At 44.6% G+C, this 18,686-nt stretch overlaps 1 protein-coding gene across 1 annotated transcript in view; it reads left to right on the plus strand.

Moving 5' to 3' along the window:
- Positions 1-18,686, plus strand: part of STPG2 (sperm tail PG-rich repeat containing 2) — a 2,154,459-nt gene that overhangs the window by 386,378 nt on the left and 1,749,395 nt on the right. The window contains exon 6 of the mRNA XM_078677832.1: positions 16,111-16,222. Coding sequence (XP_078533958.1) covers positions 16,111-16,222 — 112 coding nt within the window. The remainder of the gene's footprint in view (positions 1-16,110; positions 16,223-18,686) is intronic.

An 18,686-nucleotide genomic window follows, 5' to 3' on the forward strand; every position in this document is an offset into this window, starting at 1 on the left:
TTGTTCTTCTTCATCTGAATGGTCTGATTCTACATGCTGCGACGTTGATGCGTTACGTGATTTAGAAGATTGCTGGCCTTCTTGGGCTGCAAAGGCTGATTTAACTGGTTTATTTATCATAGACTGCAGCAGCTACATTTCTGGTGCTGGATCAGAGCCCACCACCATGGGAGTGGCCTCCTCATCGGTGCGGACATCTGCCACGTTTCCATTTAGCAGAGCACATTTCCACAGTAGCGCAGATATGCTCTCCACTAGTAATCTTAAACTGCATGGTTCTTCTTCTTTACAGGAGGAACCTCCAGCTTTACTGGCTTGCTTAGCAACCCTCTGCAATAGTTGTGAAATATCGCAGGACCGCTACAATGTTTAAGCTAGGTGTTTGTAACGGAAACATTCATGCCTCCAATATTTAAACATGTACATTTATTTAATGCTGCATTATTTTAATAGTTACATGTGGCTACCTCCTAATCACTTTGCGGAGGAGGTAGCCAAAAGGCTGATGAAAGGATTAAAGCTAAGAAGGAACCACCAACCATGCCGCAGATTCATCAGTGGCCGCTAACCGGCCGCCCATTCCTTGTCTGAAAATACACAATTAAACACAAATGACAACAGATACGAATACACTTATCTCTGTCCTGTTGCAATCCATTGCCAGCTTGCCACAGAAAATGAAATCGGAAGCATTGTATTAAAGACCCTCCTTTTTGGTCACATAACGAGAAGTCTTGTGACTCTCATGAAGGGGGTAGCTTACAAAAAATGTATTTTTATTTCTTTTTATGAAATCTGGACCAGTCAGACACTCTGCTCACTTTCATTAGGACTGGGACGAGGAAGATGGGTGAGCATTGTAATATCTTGAAATTTCACAACCACCTGAAGCTCAGAAATTCGCTCCTCCCTGTAAATTAGTAGGCCTTAGGCCCACATACTAAGTAAAGTAATGATCCAGCAGAAACATACTTATAATTTTTTTTTATTTTGTCTACTTAGCAGCCGATTCCAATCTCATTGGGAATAGCCCTCCGTCCGAGTCAGATCCGGAGTGCTTTCCGACCGTCTCTATTGCACGGCACGGTTTGCTTACAGCCGACATGTATGGAGTGATCCGGACCCAGAAACGTCTCGGTCGGCGATTTCAGGTTTCCCGCAACGTACTTGCACGCTCGTACAGTTGTACGAGTCGGTCGGAAAATACACGTCCAGCTCGTACTTTTCCCGACCGTATCGCGTTCGGAGCCATTCCGGGCGAGATCGGAATCGGCCCCTTAATCTATTCTAATTTAATTCTCCAACCATAGTGGGCCAGTTACAATTAGATGATCAATTAAATTTAATTTACCACAGAGGCAATGATCCTCTGATGACTCTTGCTTCACCAATAGGAGGGGTGGAAATTACGGTGACTAAACTCACTGTTAGCTCTCCAGTGAGGACCATTAATTGACAGCCAACTCACCGGTCAGAAATAAAACTTAGATACACTACTATCAAAATCCATACTGTAGATATAAAGAATAGCAACTGTAAGTCACAACCTTCTAAAGAAGGTAAGTCGAGTAAGAATCATACATACTAATAACTCTGCAGTCACTTCACAAAATACCAGAAGCTTGCTGATTCTTTCTACAATACATTTAAATCATCAATTACAATATAGTGATGAAACAAAAAGACTCAATAATAGACTCAAATGGGTTTAAATATAAATTATTGTTTTAGAGATGCAATTTTCATCATAATCAGCAATTGCTTCAGCAGCTCAGTTAGAAATATAACAGCTTTAATAACAGTGGCAAGCATTTAAGCAGGAGTTTGAATCAAAAATAGCCTCAGAATTACAGAATCCAACCACCAAATAGGTAGCAGGATAGCTCGTAGATTAACAGCGCAATCCTAAGGGGATGAAAGGATTCCATTAGAGTCCATTAAGGGCAAGTCCATTAGCATAAAGATTTAAGAAAGCTTCGGCATAGAGTTCAATCCATATGCCACAAACTTTAGCATAGACTAGGCTGTCCAAAGTTAGTAAAATGTTCAAAAATCGAATAGCATCCAAATTTGTCTAAGTCCGTAATGCAAAGTAGCATGCTCCAGAAAGATTCTCCAAGGAAGTCTATGAGCTGTATGCATATAGGCAAAAAGTATGCGTTGCATAAAGGTGTAATAATTCTGTGCTAAGCAAATGAAGTCAGAATCTGTGGTGCCCCTCTTTTGGGGTTTCTTCTTTTATAAGTTCTTTGGTAAAGTCCTAGCGACGTAGGATCAAACCACCATCGAAAGACCATCACATGGCTATAGTCATGTCACCTAAAATGATTAAAATGATTAAAATATCAAGCTGTTTCCGTTGCCTGTCATCAGGCAGTAGACCTTGCAAGTCCACATAGACCCAACGTTGCCATGAAAAATACAAAGTTGCAATTTACAGCCAGAGTTACAGTTCTATCCCCACAGGAACATTTCACTGTGAACATTAGAAGAATAATGAAAATATGTCAAGAACAGTAGTGTAGAGTACAAATAGGTATATTACACTTGTAAAGAACAACCCATTGTAATAAATCAGGGGAAAGGTCAACCCCAGTGAAAAAGCATCTTGAAAGAAAAAGAAAGGACTTCAAGTTTGCATTGCATGGTTAAATGAAATTAGATTTAACTCTACCTCAATTGAAATGAATTTACATCAATTTACATAAAAATGTAGAAACTTTCATGAGTATTGTTATATGAAATGTCTAATGTTAAAATACACCACTTACACACATTTTTCACATTAATCTCGTAACTGCACGTTTTTCAAAATATAAAATTCTAATCTTGTTTGAGTGTTTTCATATTTTCTGATATCTCTAATATCAATCTGTAAAATATAAAGTTTATATTTAATTTCTAACACATTTTAGCATTGATTTTCTAAATGATGCAATTTAGCAATAGGCACCATATCACTAAGCCACTCCATTTCAACACAAACTTCCATTAATAAGCACATGTTTAATTAGTACATCTTCGTTTATATGTATTAACTCCTTCGGCGCTTATGACGAGCTCAGCTCGTCATGAGGCACAGTGGAGCTGTGTTCATGACGATCTGAGCTCGTCATAACTACTGTGGAACGCCCACGTGGGGATAATTCCCCTCCGGTGCGGGCGTTCCATTAAGTGGGCGGAGTCATGACGAGCTCACCTCGTCATGAGCACAGCTCCACTGTGCCGTGGCGCTGCAGCGGCCCCCCTCCCCCGCGCTACGGCGAAGGAGTTAATATTATTCCATGTGTGTTTTCTTCATCTTGTCGTATATTATAATTTTTAAAATATCAATGCATCAGCAATGATATGGACACTAGCGTGGTGGGTGCATAACTACCGTAAGCAAGTGCACCCGGGCACTTTAATTAACAGTGTTGCCTGATCAGTGACGCCTGTGTTTAGATGGGTGAGTGGAGGACTGCCCCTTGGAAGGGGCTACTGCATGACGTGTCATGCAGGTCACTGCACTCCCCCAGCGTCCTTCCTCGTTCATTCATGCAAGCCAGATATTCGAAGTAAATGACATTCAGCACACACATCTATTCACATGGTAAGTACTGGTGAGGTCACAAACACGCAGTGAACTATGCAACGTGGAATTAAAACAAATATAAGAAAAAGCTTATTTTCTTCTGATCTCTTTTTAGTATGTTTAGGTCTGTGTCATTACAAATGTATTGCAGTACAGCACACTCCAAACAGAGAATGTTTGGAAATAGCATGAAAGGTCCTAAACACTGAAGTGATGTGCTATATTTTGCTGCAGCCAACTGTGGGTGCTGTGACTGTGATTCCGTGAATCTCATCTCCTTCAATGGGAGCACAGCACAGTGTTTTTAAAACGCAGGACGCATCCATCTCCATACCTTCTCGTTGATGACTATATTTGTCATCTCTCTTCAAATCCACAACTTCTCTTTCACGCTCTCCATTCCCTTTGCTTGTAGGTACAGCCTTCAACTTTACCCATGTCCTGTGACACCACCCTCATGAACCCTGTAGGACTGGTGTTAACTTAAACCTTTTTCCTTTTTGGGAAAATTACATATATAATATATTTATTAGGGCTTTCAGCCAGTTATCTTGATCTGCTATTGTGCCTTTCACAATTTTTTTCACCCACTACTGCATTAGCAGTGGGTCCGCCTACAGCAAGGAGTACATTCACACACAAAGTTGTTCCCCTTATGCCAAAGGCTACTAGGGCAATATGTTCATTTTGAGGCTAAGAAATATTTTGTAGGCATTTTTTTAATACTTGCAAAGGCCAGCGGCTCCAAAAACAAAGTTTTACAAATAGGGATGCCAAAACAAAATATACATTGGCAAAACTAAAAAGATGGCAGCCAGAACTAGTGGATTTGCCAATGCTTGTCACTTTAACGTGTTAGCATTTTGCATAAAGCCTGGCAGCTAGTTCACTGCTAAGCATTTGCAAGAACTGAGTTAAAATTAGAGTAGTCAGCTAGAAAAGAAAAGCGTTTTATTGGAAAAGAGAGAAAAGTAAAGAGTAGAGAGAGAGAGAAAGAGAGAGAAAGTTTGGAATTGAGAGTAGCATTGAGATTTAGCAATTGAGAGAGAGAGATTGAGAAAGAGAGAGGGAGTGGGAAAGAAAGAGAGAGAGAGAGGGAGAGATAGAGAGAGGGAGCAAGAGAGAGAGAGAGAGACTAAAAGTGTGCAGTCCTAGCAAATTGTTTCAGTAGGTGAAATATGTGTTCGCTCATAAAGGGAATTATAGTGGGTGGTAAATGAATTTCAAACGACAGAGGCAAAAATCCTGCAATTCAAACTTTTTAAAAATGCTGTAATTAAGCCACAGAACTCTAAAGTGACAAGTCAAAGGAGGAGAGAAAAGCACAGCGAATAGGTAAAGTTCCTTTCCCTCAAACTCCCCATCTCCTATACCTTGATCCTAGGAACTAACAAAGGCCATTACAATCGTCCAAGAGCAGAAATACAGTCTTGCATCTCCAGTGGACATCTGCCTAACCTAACTATTCATGGGGCGAGGATGTAGCTGTGCGGTTTGAGCTGTCGACCTCGAAGCTGAGGAACCGGGTTCGAGTCTCGGCAACAATGCTCAACGTCCTGTGATTCTGGGCAAATCACTTCATCTTCCAGTGCCTAACAAAATGTAATGTGTCTTTAATGAAACTGGTGCTCATGTAAAGTGCTCTGATAACCGATGTCTCGGGTCAAGTTCGCCCTATATAAAACTCTAAAAAACATTTTTTTTAAATAAAAAATAAAAGATACATAGACTGAGGATTTCAGAAATATGCTGCTATAGGTCATAAATGGCTCATTTATGTGTCTGAATCGTCCATGAGGACCTAAAGTCAGCAATCAAAAACAGACAAACAGACCCTGTAGCTTCATCCAACCTTTTAGCCCTCAATGCAATCTCCCTCTTCCAGCTACTATGCCAGAAAGGGCAGTACATGAAGAACTCCAGACAGCAAAGACAGACATAGTTTGCGTCCTTGTCAGGTAGGGTTTTGATCTGGCCACGGTGGAAATACCATTATGGATAATATAAGTATATAGTCGGATAAAGGAGGTTCCTTGTGCTCTTTATATCGGCTTTCAGAGCACTTTATATGGTAGACCATTGCACCTAACAGGCCATTCCTGAGTTACAGTCTTGGATGTACCAAAGTCTCTCTATTGGAAACCTGTCCCAAGGGATGGACCTCAACAATCACCAGCCTCCCCTGATCACTGAGCTACATAAATATACAGAGGCTAAAATAGATGCCATAACCCCCCTCCCCTATAAAAAAGAATGTAAATTCAATGTTTACACCCAACAATGACCAAGCTGTAAAGTGCTGGGGAAGGAAGCATCTTGAATTGCCATGATTGCAAATATCTCGCTCACCAAGTCCCCCTTTATCTCGGAGTCATCTGCCATTGGAAGGCCGGTGGGGCTGAATCCGAGACAGTTAAAGGTCAGAAAGGCAGGCCAGTGCCACTGAAAGGCCAATGTGGCTTGCGGCCTCTTGACAAGCAACAATGTTTTGTGGGGGTAGGGAAGAGTCACTCATATCATATGTATGGCAGTAAGGCAGGTAGTGCCTTTGGAAGGTCACTGGACAGAGCCAGTCAGATTTCATGCATCAGAAAGGCTTGTGGAGCTGGAGAACAGTGTGTCTCATTATCATCAACTTTATTTGCATTAAAAATGCATAAAAGTATGCACATTTCGTTACATATACATGTTATTACAGTAATTCAATAACAATACAAATTCTAAAAACACTAAATAAAACCTCTACAATCTTAGGTGACACAGCCCACGTGTTTTTACAAAACTAGCCTTAATACATTTGGCAATAGAATTAGAAGCCGTTATTTGTCTTAACAGTGTAAAAGAGTTAAGCTATCTACAAGATATAACTGCACTGGCGTTAGCCGAAATCTAAATGCATTTTGGCTGAATAGCAGTGGCACTTATAGATTTTAAAACAGCATTTAAAAAAGACGCAGTCATGACTGGTTACTCAGTGGTAATATTCATTACTCCGAGTCCTGGTCTTCCCGTCCCATTCCTTAACAGTGAGCAGCTTGTCTGCTCCACAGAAACCCTATACCTAACAGAGCTTTAACACGAATGTGGCGCCACCTACTTGGTGTGCATAAAGGGGGATGTGTGTCATGAGAAGATCCTGAGAATATCAAAGAAACTCAGAGAAGAAACCAAATACAAAACATTCACCTGAAAACAAAAACAGGGAGGGAGGGGAGGGCTCAGGAATGGGACGGGAAGACCAGGACTCGTAATTAATATTACCGGTGAGTAACCGGTCATTACCTCCTCGTCCGTCTTCCCATCCTCTTCCTTAACAGTGAGCCCATACCCAAGCGCACAGTGTTTGTTAGAAAAAAGACAAAGAAATGCATCAATACAGGGCCATTTACTAAGAAGGAAAGCAGTACAAATCACAGACCATGTACAGCAGACAAAACATGAGTGCTGAGGCCGCCATCCCCAACTGAAGATGGCAATGGGAAACAAAGGTATGGGGAGACCCCTCATGGCAGCATTACTAATGCCATGCAAAGAGGCACCATTTAACATGGCCCAGAAAGAGGAGACATCTCGGGTGGGCCTACCCTGAACAGAAGAAGGGAGAGGACAGTGAGCAGACTCATAAGCTAAAATACCAGCACACTTCACCCAACCAGTCAAGGTGGACAAGGAAGGATGAAGGGCAATATCCTCCTGACTGTGGAAAGAAGATAAAACATAGGGCAGAAAATCTGACTAGGATGGAGAATCACCTTGTCTGGGCAAAAGTGCAAAAAAGGGGGGGAAGCCATCAAAGCACCAAGCTCACCAACCCGCCGCCCAGAAGAAACGGCCACCAAAAAAAAAACTTAAGCCGACGGGTACTTAAGGTCCACAGAGAGCAAAGGCTCAAAAGGGGGCCTAGTCAAGGCCTGCAGAACCAGGGGAAGATCCCAGGTCGAAACAGGAGAAGATGAAACAGGACGCTGTATCAAAAAGCTCCGCAAAATTCGAGCCACCAAAGGGGAGACAGAAGCCACAGAAGAACCCCTAAAGGCATGAATGGCAGCCCACTGAGCACGGAGAGTGGAGACTGCCAACCCCAAGACAAACCCATCACGTAAAAAGTCCAGTGCCCGCACAGCAGCACAGGAAGATAAAGATAGGCCCTTCCCCAGGCACCAGGAGGAAAAGTGTTTCCAATGACGGTCATACAATTTCAGGGCGGAAGGTCTACAAGACAATTGGATGCTCTGGGCCACCTCGAGAGAACAACCCTGGCCCAATTAACCTAACCTCTCAAGTGCCAAACCCCCAGCCGGAGGTGGCGCAGAGAGGCCATGCTGAGAAGAGGAGCACACAGTGGAGAGGGACACAGGGGATACTGCCAATGGGGGAACACCAACAAGGCAAGCAGAAGGAGAAACCAAGCCACCAGGACCACTCTGGCACCCCCAGAAGAACCTCTGCCCGATCCACTTGAATCTACCGGAGGACCCGGGAAATCAAGGCAAAGGGCAGGAAGGTAAACAGGAGTCCCAGGGACCACGGAACGGAGAAAGCATCGATCGCCCAGGCCAGCTGAGAAGGAATGAGGCTGCAAAAATTAGGAAGAAGCGCCAATTCCTTCAAGGCAAAGAGATGCAGCCAAGTAAGGCCGAATCGGGAGAGAATCCGATCGAACAGAAGAGGGGACAGACACATGGTCACCGAGGAAGAAAACACCCTGCCCAGAGAGTCCGCAGGCCCATTCTCCCTCCATAGAAGATAGACAGCCGTCAGAGAAAGGAGATTCCGCTCGGCCCAAATACTGATTCTCCTGGAAAGGAGAAACAGAGATCGGCACATGCCCCCCTGCCGATTCACATAAACGTGAACAACGTGGTTGTCAGTCTGAACAGAGACAGCACAGCTCCGAAGTAGGGGAGCAAACCACAGAAGGGCCAAGCAAACCGCCCTCAATTCCTTCCAGTTCAACGACTGGAGAGCCTCGAATCGGGACCACCGACCCTGAGCCCTCGATAACACCACCAGGGCCGGAGGAGGAAGAAGGTCGAAACCCCAGGAAAGAGACTGAGCGGACACCCACCATTGGAGAGCAGCCCAAATCTCCAGCAGCCCGAATCCCCAGCGTAACAGGAATAAGGGCATCGTAGTCCTGAGATGCAGGATCCCAGTGGGCCAGAATGTGATGCTGGAGGGGATACAGATGGAGACGGGCACAAGGACAGAGATGCAGAGTGAAAGCCATCTCTCCTTGACTCCGCAGCCAGAGCCGGGCAGACACCTTGGATTGAGACAGAACCCACGAAATATGCTCAAACAAAGTCAATTGTCTCTCCTGGGAGAGGAATACCATCCCCAGATCCATCCAGAAGAGAACCCCCAGAAACTTCAGAGTCTGGGAGGGCAGCAGGGATGACTTCCTTTGATTGTGAGGAACCCATAGAACTCCAGAAGATGACAGACCTGGTCCACATCCTTCTGTGCCTGAGAAAAAGAAGGAGAAACAATCAACCAATCATCAAGGTAGGGAAAAACTTGAAGTCCCTTGGAATGGAGACTACCCACCAGAGGGGCAAAGCGCTTCAAAAAAACCCTCGGCGCCAATGAAAGGCCGAAAGGAAGCACTTGGAATTGAAAGTGCCAGGAACCCACAGCAAAGCGAAGAAACTGCTGATCTGCAGGATGGATGGGCACATGCAGATAGGCGTCCATCAGGTCGAGGGAGGCAATAAAGCACCCTGGCAGCACCAGTTGCAGGATAGACAGCAAAGTCACCATCTTGAAATGATGACGAGGAATGTAGAGATTTACCCTCTTTTAGTTCCAACACAGTTGTATCATTCTTGGAGACCAGAAAGAGGATGGAATAACAACCCAGCCCCTTCTCCAGAGGAGGGACCTCCACAATAGCTGCCTTCTCTAAGAGAAGCTGAACGCCCTCCAGCAAGGCTGCCCGCCTCAGAAGATTACGCAGCAGAGGAATTTCACAGAAGACCGGGGGGAGGGGGAGGAGAGGAAAACTCGATCCGGTGACTTGAGGACACCGTCTGGACTGCCCAGGCATATGGAAGACTCACTCAGCGATGAAAAAAGAAGCGTAGGCAACCCCCAACTGGAAAAGGCAGACAGTCATTGCTTTGGAGAAGGAGCGGAGGCAGGACCACCGATTGGGCCTGGAAATTGGCACCACCAGGGGCCCACGGCCATGACCCCTGCCACGAAAGGGCTGTGGAGCACCCCTGGTGGAAGGAAAGCCAAAAGCACTGCAATAACCAAAACCATGTCCTCGAGAAGGAGGGCAAACAGGAGCAACAAGCTAACGATTTTCAGCTGATTGCTTGACCAAGTCCTCCAGCTGGGGTCCAAAGACCTTGGAACCGACAAACGACAACTTATACAGGACGGACTTCTGAGACGATTTCGCCTTCCAAGACTTCATCAGATATGACAACGAGCAGCAATGGAAGCCCCAGAACCCGCTGCCGCCGCATGCAAATTGTCACAGGAAATGTCAGAAAGATAGCGCACCTGCAGTTCCATGAGAGCTAGGAGAGATGAGTCATCCTCCCCCTCCTGTAATAGAAGATCCAGAGCCTGGAAATCCTTCAACAGGGACTGGACCACACAATAAAGCAAGAAATAAAGGCACACACCCGCTAAAGCCTGGTGACCGGTAAGCCGCAGAGTCGCATGCGAAATGAGAACTGGACATGAAAGCGGACGCTAGAGCAGGCCACCAAAATCCAAATAAACAAATACCACCTTCACATACTATATCTAAAACACATCCCCAACCACCCGCCTAAGGCAGAAGTGAAGGAGGCAGAAAAGCAGCAGCTAAAGCAGGTCGCCAGGAAAACAAAAATGAAATGTAAATAAAAAACACCCACTCTGCTAGGCGCATGGAAACTGACAAAGTCAGAAAAAAGCAAACAGGATGTTGTCATGACGCACTTCCCCTTTATGCAAACCAACTAGGTGGCATCATGTTGGGGAAAGTGTTACAGCTCTGCTAGGTATACGGTTTCTGTGGAGCAGACAAGTTGCTCACTGTTAAGGAAGGGGACGGGAAGACGGACGAGGAGGTAATAAAACATATAAATGTTGATTCAAGTTGTGGAAGAATTAAGAGCGCTAGTCTATAAGATTGTAAGGTCAATTTTTGCAGTATCGGAACAATGAACCTTTTCCTCTCAGTTGTATAGAGAGAGCAAAAGAACAGAACGTGAGAGGTAAATTGTTTTGAATGGTCATCACATGGGCAGCAGGAAAGTTGACTTGGTGAATATGCATTGGGTGGATATCCCAACATCAGTAGCATAAAATGTAAACAGAATCTTGTTAATAAAAAGCGAGGGTGAGAGTTATCTATAAAGGAAAGGTAAGAAGAGTTTCACAGAATGGCAGGGAGCATTACCTGATACATTATTACTGAACATGTTGCTCTGTACTTATTCCATCTATCTAGACTAACTCTAGTTAAGAAAAGATCCATTCATTTAGATTCAGAAAAAGTGTATCTCAAGTCAGGCTGCTAGGCTGGTACCTGCAGCGGAGCGGTGGTACTGCCGGAGTCACATGAGAGATAGACATACTGGTGGCTCTGCATGGATGGTGGGCAGTGATAGGATGAGTCACACGTGAGAAAAATAAACCTAGGAAAAAGGTGAAATCCTCCATTGTTTTCCTTCCACAATGGGGAGGGCATGCTAGGGTAATAAAATGGATACCTTTCTGTCCATTCTGCTTGATTGGATTGTTCAGGGTACATTTATATTCAGAATGGAGGATTTGTTTGACATGACTAGTGTCTTCCAGTGTGATTAGCTCACCCTCTGGCAATGTTGCTGTTGGGTCAAGTGTTTCTGCAGTTGAACAGGCATTTAAGGCAGGGGGGGATTCAAAGACTCACTATATGATACTAGTGTGACAGGGAGGGAAAATAAGCAATGCCGGGGTTAAAAACGTGTGAGAGGAGAGTCATGTGGGCAGGATGGGGCATAAATAACCACGGCCACCATTAGATAGCAAAACGCTGCTTTATTAGGACAGGTCCACAGCTAAATATTAGCATTACAATAAATCCTACCCCTCACATTTCGAAACCTAAACCCCACCCATAGGCACGCAAATATGAACTCATTCAATCAAATAACCCTATTATCCACTACCATCCAACTTCCTCTCCAACCACCACCCATTCAACCATGACCCAAGCATAATCTTCCCTGTACCACATCCTTAAACGTCCATCCGAAGACACCCCAACCGTTCCGGCTTAGGGCCTCAGCCCTGTGCTTCCCTGAAAACCAGGAAAACAGTGAATAGGGGATTTCCTGCTCCCTCAAAAACTGTGCAGTGCTGGCGCTCCAACAGCGTACTTCCCTCTTCCCACATCCGCTCACGGTCTGTCACTTTGTCAGCCTTACCTTACATACAGTTCATGGGCTGTCACGCTAACAGCCATGCTGTACCATGTTTTCTGCACCGTAAGCGGACTACTATTTTCTTATCCACCATGACCCATATCTCTGGCATATAATATTCATTAACTACAAAAGAAAGGTGTACCTCTTCTTGCTGAAACAAAAAAAAATGACCCTATACTATGCTGTTGTGCTGCAACAAACCTATCCTCTTCCTAATACAAAACTGTTGCTTCTCCCTATTCACTTTATATATGGTCTTTTCTACAGCGGTATGCCTCAACTCTCCTCACGAAGCTCATCTTGGCACTAGCTCCGTCCAAATATTTAAATTCTTGACCGTGCATAAGCTATTCTATCCAGATCCCCTTTCATCACCGTCAAAAGTCTGAACCAGAAAGTTGAACTAGATCGTTCTCACCCAGGTGGATGAGCAGTACATGCGATGGGCACACCCACATCAACACCAGCTCTGCCAACTAAGGCCACTGCTGCCCCCACTTCACATCACTCATACCCCACCATTCAACCCTAGAGGCATCTGGTCTTATGCCCAATGATTTTCCAAAAGTCCTCTTCTCTGCCTGTTTCGCTGCCCACTGCAGGAAATAATCACCAGCGAACCAGTTTCTTGCAGGCTTTAAAGCCTGCAAGAAACAAAAACAAAACAACACTAGCAATCCTTAATTAATATTGTTCCTCCATCTGTCTTATATATCTCATGCAACAGTTTGGTGACTACCTTCCCAAATTCTTCCTGACATTCAACAAAAGTCTAGGGTGCATAATCACAAGAAATTGATGGAGCGTGGATCTGCGCCAAATTTGGTAGCGCTGCGCTCAGACATTTTTAAAACACTTGGTTGAGCTGTATTCACAAGAACACGGCGCATCCCTGTGTTTCTCCTAGAGAAATAAAAGCGCCTAGCACCAGCGTAGGCACCCTGCTGTCATGAGGCATTGGTGCCTACTCTGCAGGGAAGATTGTTTATGTGCAGGAAGGGACACCTTCCTGTACATAAACAATCAATAGTAGTAATTTGCACCTTCTATGTGTGCGACAGAATGCAGCACACATGGAAAAGAGCAATTAACGAGGAGAAAATAATAATTTCTCCTTGTTGCGCCATTATAACGCCCAGTATTCCATTCCTGTAAATCTGAGGCATCGTCAAAAAGCAATGGGTGTTGCAGTAGAACGCCCACAGCAACACCCATTGCACGCCCCTTTGCCGCAGAGGACTGCAGCGGAAATGGACCTATTTACCAGGTGGCGTTAACGCACGCAAAGTGGCTTAGCGCCACCATGCAAATATGGAAGATGGCCCTGCGCCACTGGATCATTCAAAGACGTGATGCTCTGGTGGCGCAGAGGGCTTGTTAATATGTGCCTCAATCTGGTCGCCTATGTAGCCACACCTGTCCTAAAGGAATGAGTTCCAAAACTCCGCCTATCTTTACCCAACATCACCAAAAACGTATGCATCACAGCCGACAGTTGGAAAGCTACAAGGAGCCTGGCGTTCGCATAACAAAAAACAAATCCTCCTTGAATACAGCTCAGCTCCATAAATGTACACCAAGAATTCACTAGAAAAAGTTTTTGTTGCTTTTCTAGTTTGGCACAGATAGCACTGTGATAGCCCTATGATTGAAAACTCTGCTAGGAAAACAGACATTTGAAGTGAGCAGATTTAGAATATCGGTGGTGTTTATGGGCACTATTCACAGAACTAATTTAAGACACAATCCTAAACTTACTACTTTTTGTATTCACAGAAGGCATTTAGTAGCAGTAAAGTTAGGATTTTGCCTTAAGTCTGTCTTTCGTCTGTCTTAAGTCTGTCCTAAGTTTGTCTTAAGTCTGACTTAAGTCTGTCTTAAGTTTGTCTTAAGTTTGTCTTAAGTCTGTCTTAAGTCTGTCCTAAGTCTGTCTTAAGTCTGTCTTAAGTTTGTCTTAAGACTGTCTTAAGTCTGTCTTAAGTCTGTCTTAACTCTGTCTTAAGTCAAACTTAAGACAAAATCCTAACTTTACTACTACTAAATGCCTTCTGTGAATACCAAAAGTAGTAGGGCAGGCCTAAGACAAACTTAAGACAAACTTAGAACAGACTTGAGACAGACTAAAGACAGACTTAAGACAGACTTAAGACAGACTTTAGACAAACTTAAGACAACCTTAAGACAAACTTAGGACAGACTTAAGACAGACTTAAGACAGACTTAAGACAAAATCCTAACTTTACTACTACTAAATGCCTTCTGTGAATACCAAAAGTAGTAGGGCAGGCCTAAGACAAACTTAAGACAAACTTAGAACAGACTTGAGACAGACTAAAGACAGACTTAAGACAGACTTAAGACAGACTTTAGACAAACTTAAGACAAACTTAAGACAAACTTAAGACAAACTTAGGACAGACTTAAGACAGACTTAAGACAAAATCCTAACTTTACTACTACTAAATGCCTTCTGTGAATATCAAAAGTTGTAAGTTTAGGATTTTGTTTTAAGTTAATTCTGTGAATCGGGCCCCTAGAGTACTTAATATAAAGGAGTGATTGGAAAATACCTAGGGTTCCCCACTTCTTTCTTTCTTTTTTCTGCCACTGGACACAACTTCCCACCAATTCTCTTCAACATCACCCACCTGCCCTTACCTGTTTGATCTGTCATTCACTTTTGCAACCTTAATCAAAGCTCTCCATTCTCCATATTCACCTCTCCAGCATAGATCTCCTGAATTCTCGTGTTTCCCAATAAATTGGACTCTCTTAACGCCCCCCAAAACAGCAACAAAATATGTATTCTGAAAGGGCAAGGTTTAATCCCTGACGTGTATACAGTCTGAAAAGGCTGCAACATTTGAGGCAAGACTGAGTCTGTTTGTCTTCCTCCTGTGTATCTCCCTGCCCAGGTGCCTTCTTTTCTCCCTGCCTACTTATTTCCCTGCTTCACTACAGTGGTGGCTGACATCTACGGGGAGGAAGGGGCGGCGCGCGCAAGTAATAATATTAAAAATAATACACTTAAAAACATGACGTCCTTCACTTGGGACCTCTTCTTTTGCCTCAGTAACTGGAACTGGTTGCTGCAACTCCCTTGACCAATCCTGACACTGCTCACATGCTGTTAAACAGCATGAGAGCATCGCCCTAATTGGAGGGAGAGTGGCCCGTCTCGGCATTTCACAGCGTGCTGGAGGGTTGTACTTACCCTCAAACCCATAAAACTGCTGGATTGAGAATTTTATAGTGCGCATGTTTGGGTGGCAGTCTCAAGACTGCCGGCCAAAGGGACACGCACACTTTAAACAGTGCACAGTCCCCAGGAAGGGGTTGGGGCCTCCTCCCTGCTGCTGGTGCCACTCAAGAGACCCCGCCCCTTCCAGACGCTCTGTTCGGGACGGGTGGATGAAAAATAAAATGGTTGTAAATTACCATTTTAGTTTTAATCTCTGAGGCTTTAGGGGCATTTAAGTGGGGCAACGCTCCTTCTCTCCAACGGAGGAGCTGCCCACCCTGTTTGTACTTCCCTCTCTCTGTAACTCCATTTTTCATATATATATGTGCCACACTCTTCTTATATAGTTTCATATAACTGTGTCTCCATGTGCGTGTGTTATCCCTTCTCTGTGTCCCTATCTCCGTGACGCACAGTTCCACGTCCCTGCCTTTCCATCCCTGCGTCTGTCTGAATTCTCATTTAATACCTGCATTTTGTTATATTTTGTTGTTCCTATGGAAGTGACCTGTCAGAGACCTGCCTTGTGAGTCCTCCTCTGATGTTCCAATTTTGACTCTACTGAAGTGGGGGCAGGTGAGGGGCGATGGGGCCTATTTTAACTCGAGCATGAGGGAGCTGCCTGCCTCAGCTGTCAGCAATGTGAGAGAAGTGAGGAAAGCTGAGCTCACTCGTCTGTCTGCTCCAGGTGCGCACTGCAGCTTTTTTTAATAAGTGCATATCCTCGCATTAGTGAATAATCATTACCCCTATTAGCAATTGCCAAGAGCAGCTGGTTTTAATATATGCAAGAAAGGAGCAGAAAGCTTTCAGCCTGCTTGCCGAGATGTCGGTCCATTTTGAAATGTAGGCTCATAAATCTCCCCTTTTCCTTTCTAAAGGGAAAGTGCAGTGCATTATGAAAATGTCAACCTCAAGAAAGAAGATAAGAAGAAATATGACCCTTGCATCCCACGCTATCACGAAGTAATAGCTTTACAGGAGGAGAAGAAGGTAAAGCAAATTCAGCTAATTCATGGTATTGAAAATACTGAGTTTGGATCAGTAGGTCACACAACGGTGGGGGGCGGCACTGTGAGTGCCAGAGTTTTATTTGTAAAAAAAAAAAAAAAAAGCAAAAAAAAAAAAATGTGAAGGGGTCCGAAGTTTTTCTTAGCTGCCTAGGTATGATACCAGCGTATGCCTCTTTCTCCAGCCACTTTGCACTTCTTATGTCTTTCTCTCACTCTAGCAGGCTTTTTCCTCATTCCTGCTTTCTCCCTTTGTCGCTGTTGTCCTATCTTTATTTTGCTCTATCTTTCTTAAATTTTTACTTTTACCTCTCAGGCTGTGGGTCACAATCTGTTGCTGAAAAAGTCCCAGCAGCCCCCAGAAATATGTGTAAGCTCGGCCACAATGTAAGCACTGGTTAGGGCTTGCATATAGGAGTAAGGTGGCCCACACAGAGAAGCAAGCTATGAGCATTCCTACAATCCTGAATTATGGGCAGCATTCAAACCTTAAGTATAATCATTCACCACATGCCTTGGAGACCGGGAATGTGATCATTTTGGTAACCGGCACCATTTTCGGAGTTGGGGGCTGCCATTAATGTTACATAACTGAAGTCATAGGGATTGTGAAAAATCGAAGGGTCACACAAAAAATAAGCATAGCAAATGAGCCACACCCATTCAGGAGAAGCGTGGTATGGGTGTGGTATGAAGCCACACTCTCTCTCGACGAGCCCTGAAAGTATTACAGCAAGCCCGCTGTGCAGGAAACGCTCTGGCCGCACCAAGGCAAAGTTCAGGCCAAAGGCGGGCCCATCCACACCGATCGGAACCCGTAGGAGGCTGGTCTGGGTCACCCCCCTAATGTTCACTCTGATCCCCCAAAGTTACTGTTGTCTGTCAACTTCTCAAAATACTCTGCTGCCCATAGTTACTTCATGTTGCATGAGCGAGCTAGTTTGTCTGAGGTGCCTGCAAGCCAGTTGGCGTGCCCGGTAACACCTAATTTGCGGAAACTTTTGACTCGTTGCTGTACAGCTTTATGTGCATTTATGTTATTGGCACCTTGTTATCCATAAATTGGGAAAAGGAAGGTTGCCGAGGGGGTTCGGCGGCCTGGCAAACAAGAAAATCTGAAAGACCCAAAAGCACGCCAGAGGTAAGTGTGTGCTGGACAGGATTGACAATGTGAGGAGATTCTTGCCCCGCCCCTGAAGCCCCTGCTCCTCCTTCTAGCAGCTCTCCATCTCCAGATTCTCTATCCAAGCAAAAACAAATTCCCAGATTGTTCAAGAGAAACAGCAGTCGGGCCCTGGAGCCATAAACTGGGGACAAAGTAGACTTGTTGTCAATACCTGTGCTAGTACATCCTGTACCTGCTCAAGCATTACAGGTCTCAGAGGAGGATGTTTTGCCTTTTAGTAATCGCTTTGCCCCCTTGTCTGAGCTGAAAATGCCTAGGTTGATGATGGTTATCACGTGGGCCGACCTGCGGAACATGATGCTCTTGCTTTCATTCCTTCTTATCAGGCTCATTATACTGCTCTTATATTAGATTTGAAAACTAAGGTGGGGGTGCTAAAATCTATGGCCGGTGAGGTGGCCAATTCTTTAAATCATCTTTTAGCCCCTAGCAAGGACCATGTGGTTAATGGTCAAAATAATTAATCTGTGCCCACCTATTGATCATTTGTTGCCCCTCTCAATCAAATGGGGATCCCTTCGAACATGGGCTCCCCTCCTTACTGGACTCCGCCCCTATTGCAAACCTTATCCTCCTAGACATGTGGCTTCATGGACTCTGGATCAAAACAGGGTATTTGATACCACTCGCAGCACTCAGCTTGTGGTTGCACAAGGTTAGCGCACAGTTCCAAACAGCGCCTTCCCTTCTTGCTCTTCCGGGGCTAGTGACAGACACAATTCTAGCATCTCCCTGCGCCATACTAAAACCAAACCTACTAACACTGTTTCCACCATGATGATCACTATTCCCAAGCTGGTTTCTAATGCTAGCCATGAAGGGGAGGAATCCTTAAAGAATAAAGTGACACACTGGATACGTTATATCAGGGGCTGCAGCTCACTTATTCGAGGTGACATTATTGGTGCGAAAAGGAGAGCTGTTCCTTTATGTCGCATTCGTCAATCTAAAACTGGCCTTTGACTTGGTCCCCAGGTCTGTCCTTTTGAAAGCATTTTCTTACCTGGCAATGTCTTCTCACATTTTATTGTTACTAATTTGCCTACATGAGGACAATTATGTGAGTGTCAGATGGGGGGACCAGGATAAACTGTCTGATAGGGTGCCAGTCCACAAAGCTGTCCACCAAGGTTGCGTCCTGGCACCCACCCTGTTCTCGCTAATCATTAACGATATTGTCCATTTTTTGTCCCAGGCTGATACCCATGCTGCTTCACTGGCACAAACTAAAACTCTGATTCTTCTCTTTGTGGAGGACACC

Source organism: Lissotriton helveticus, chromosome 2_1 (genome assembly GCF_964261635.1).
Source record: "Lissotriton helveticus chromosome 2_1, aLisHel1.1, whole genome shotgun sequence".
Lineage (NCBI taxonomy): Eukaryota > Metazoa > Chordata > Amphibia > Caudata > Salamandridae > Lissotriton > Lissotriton helveticus.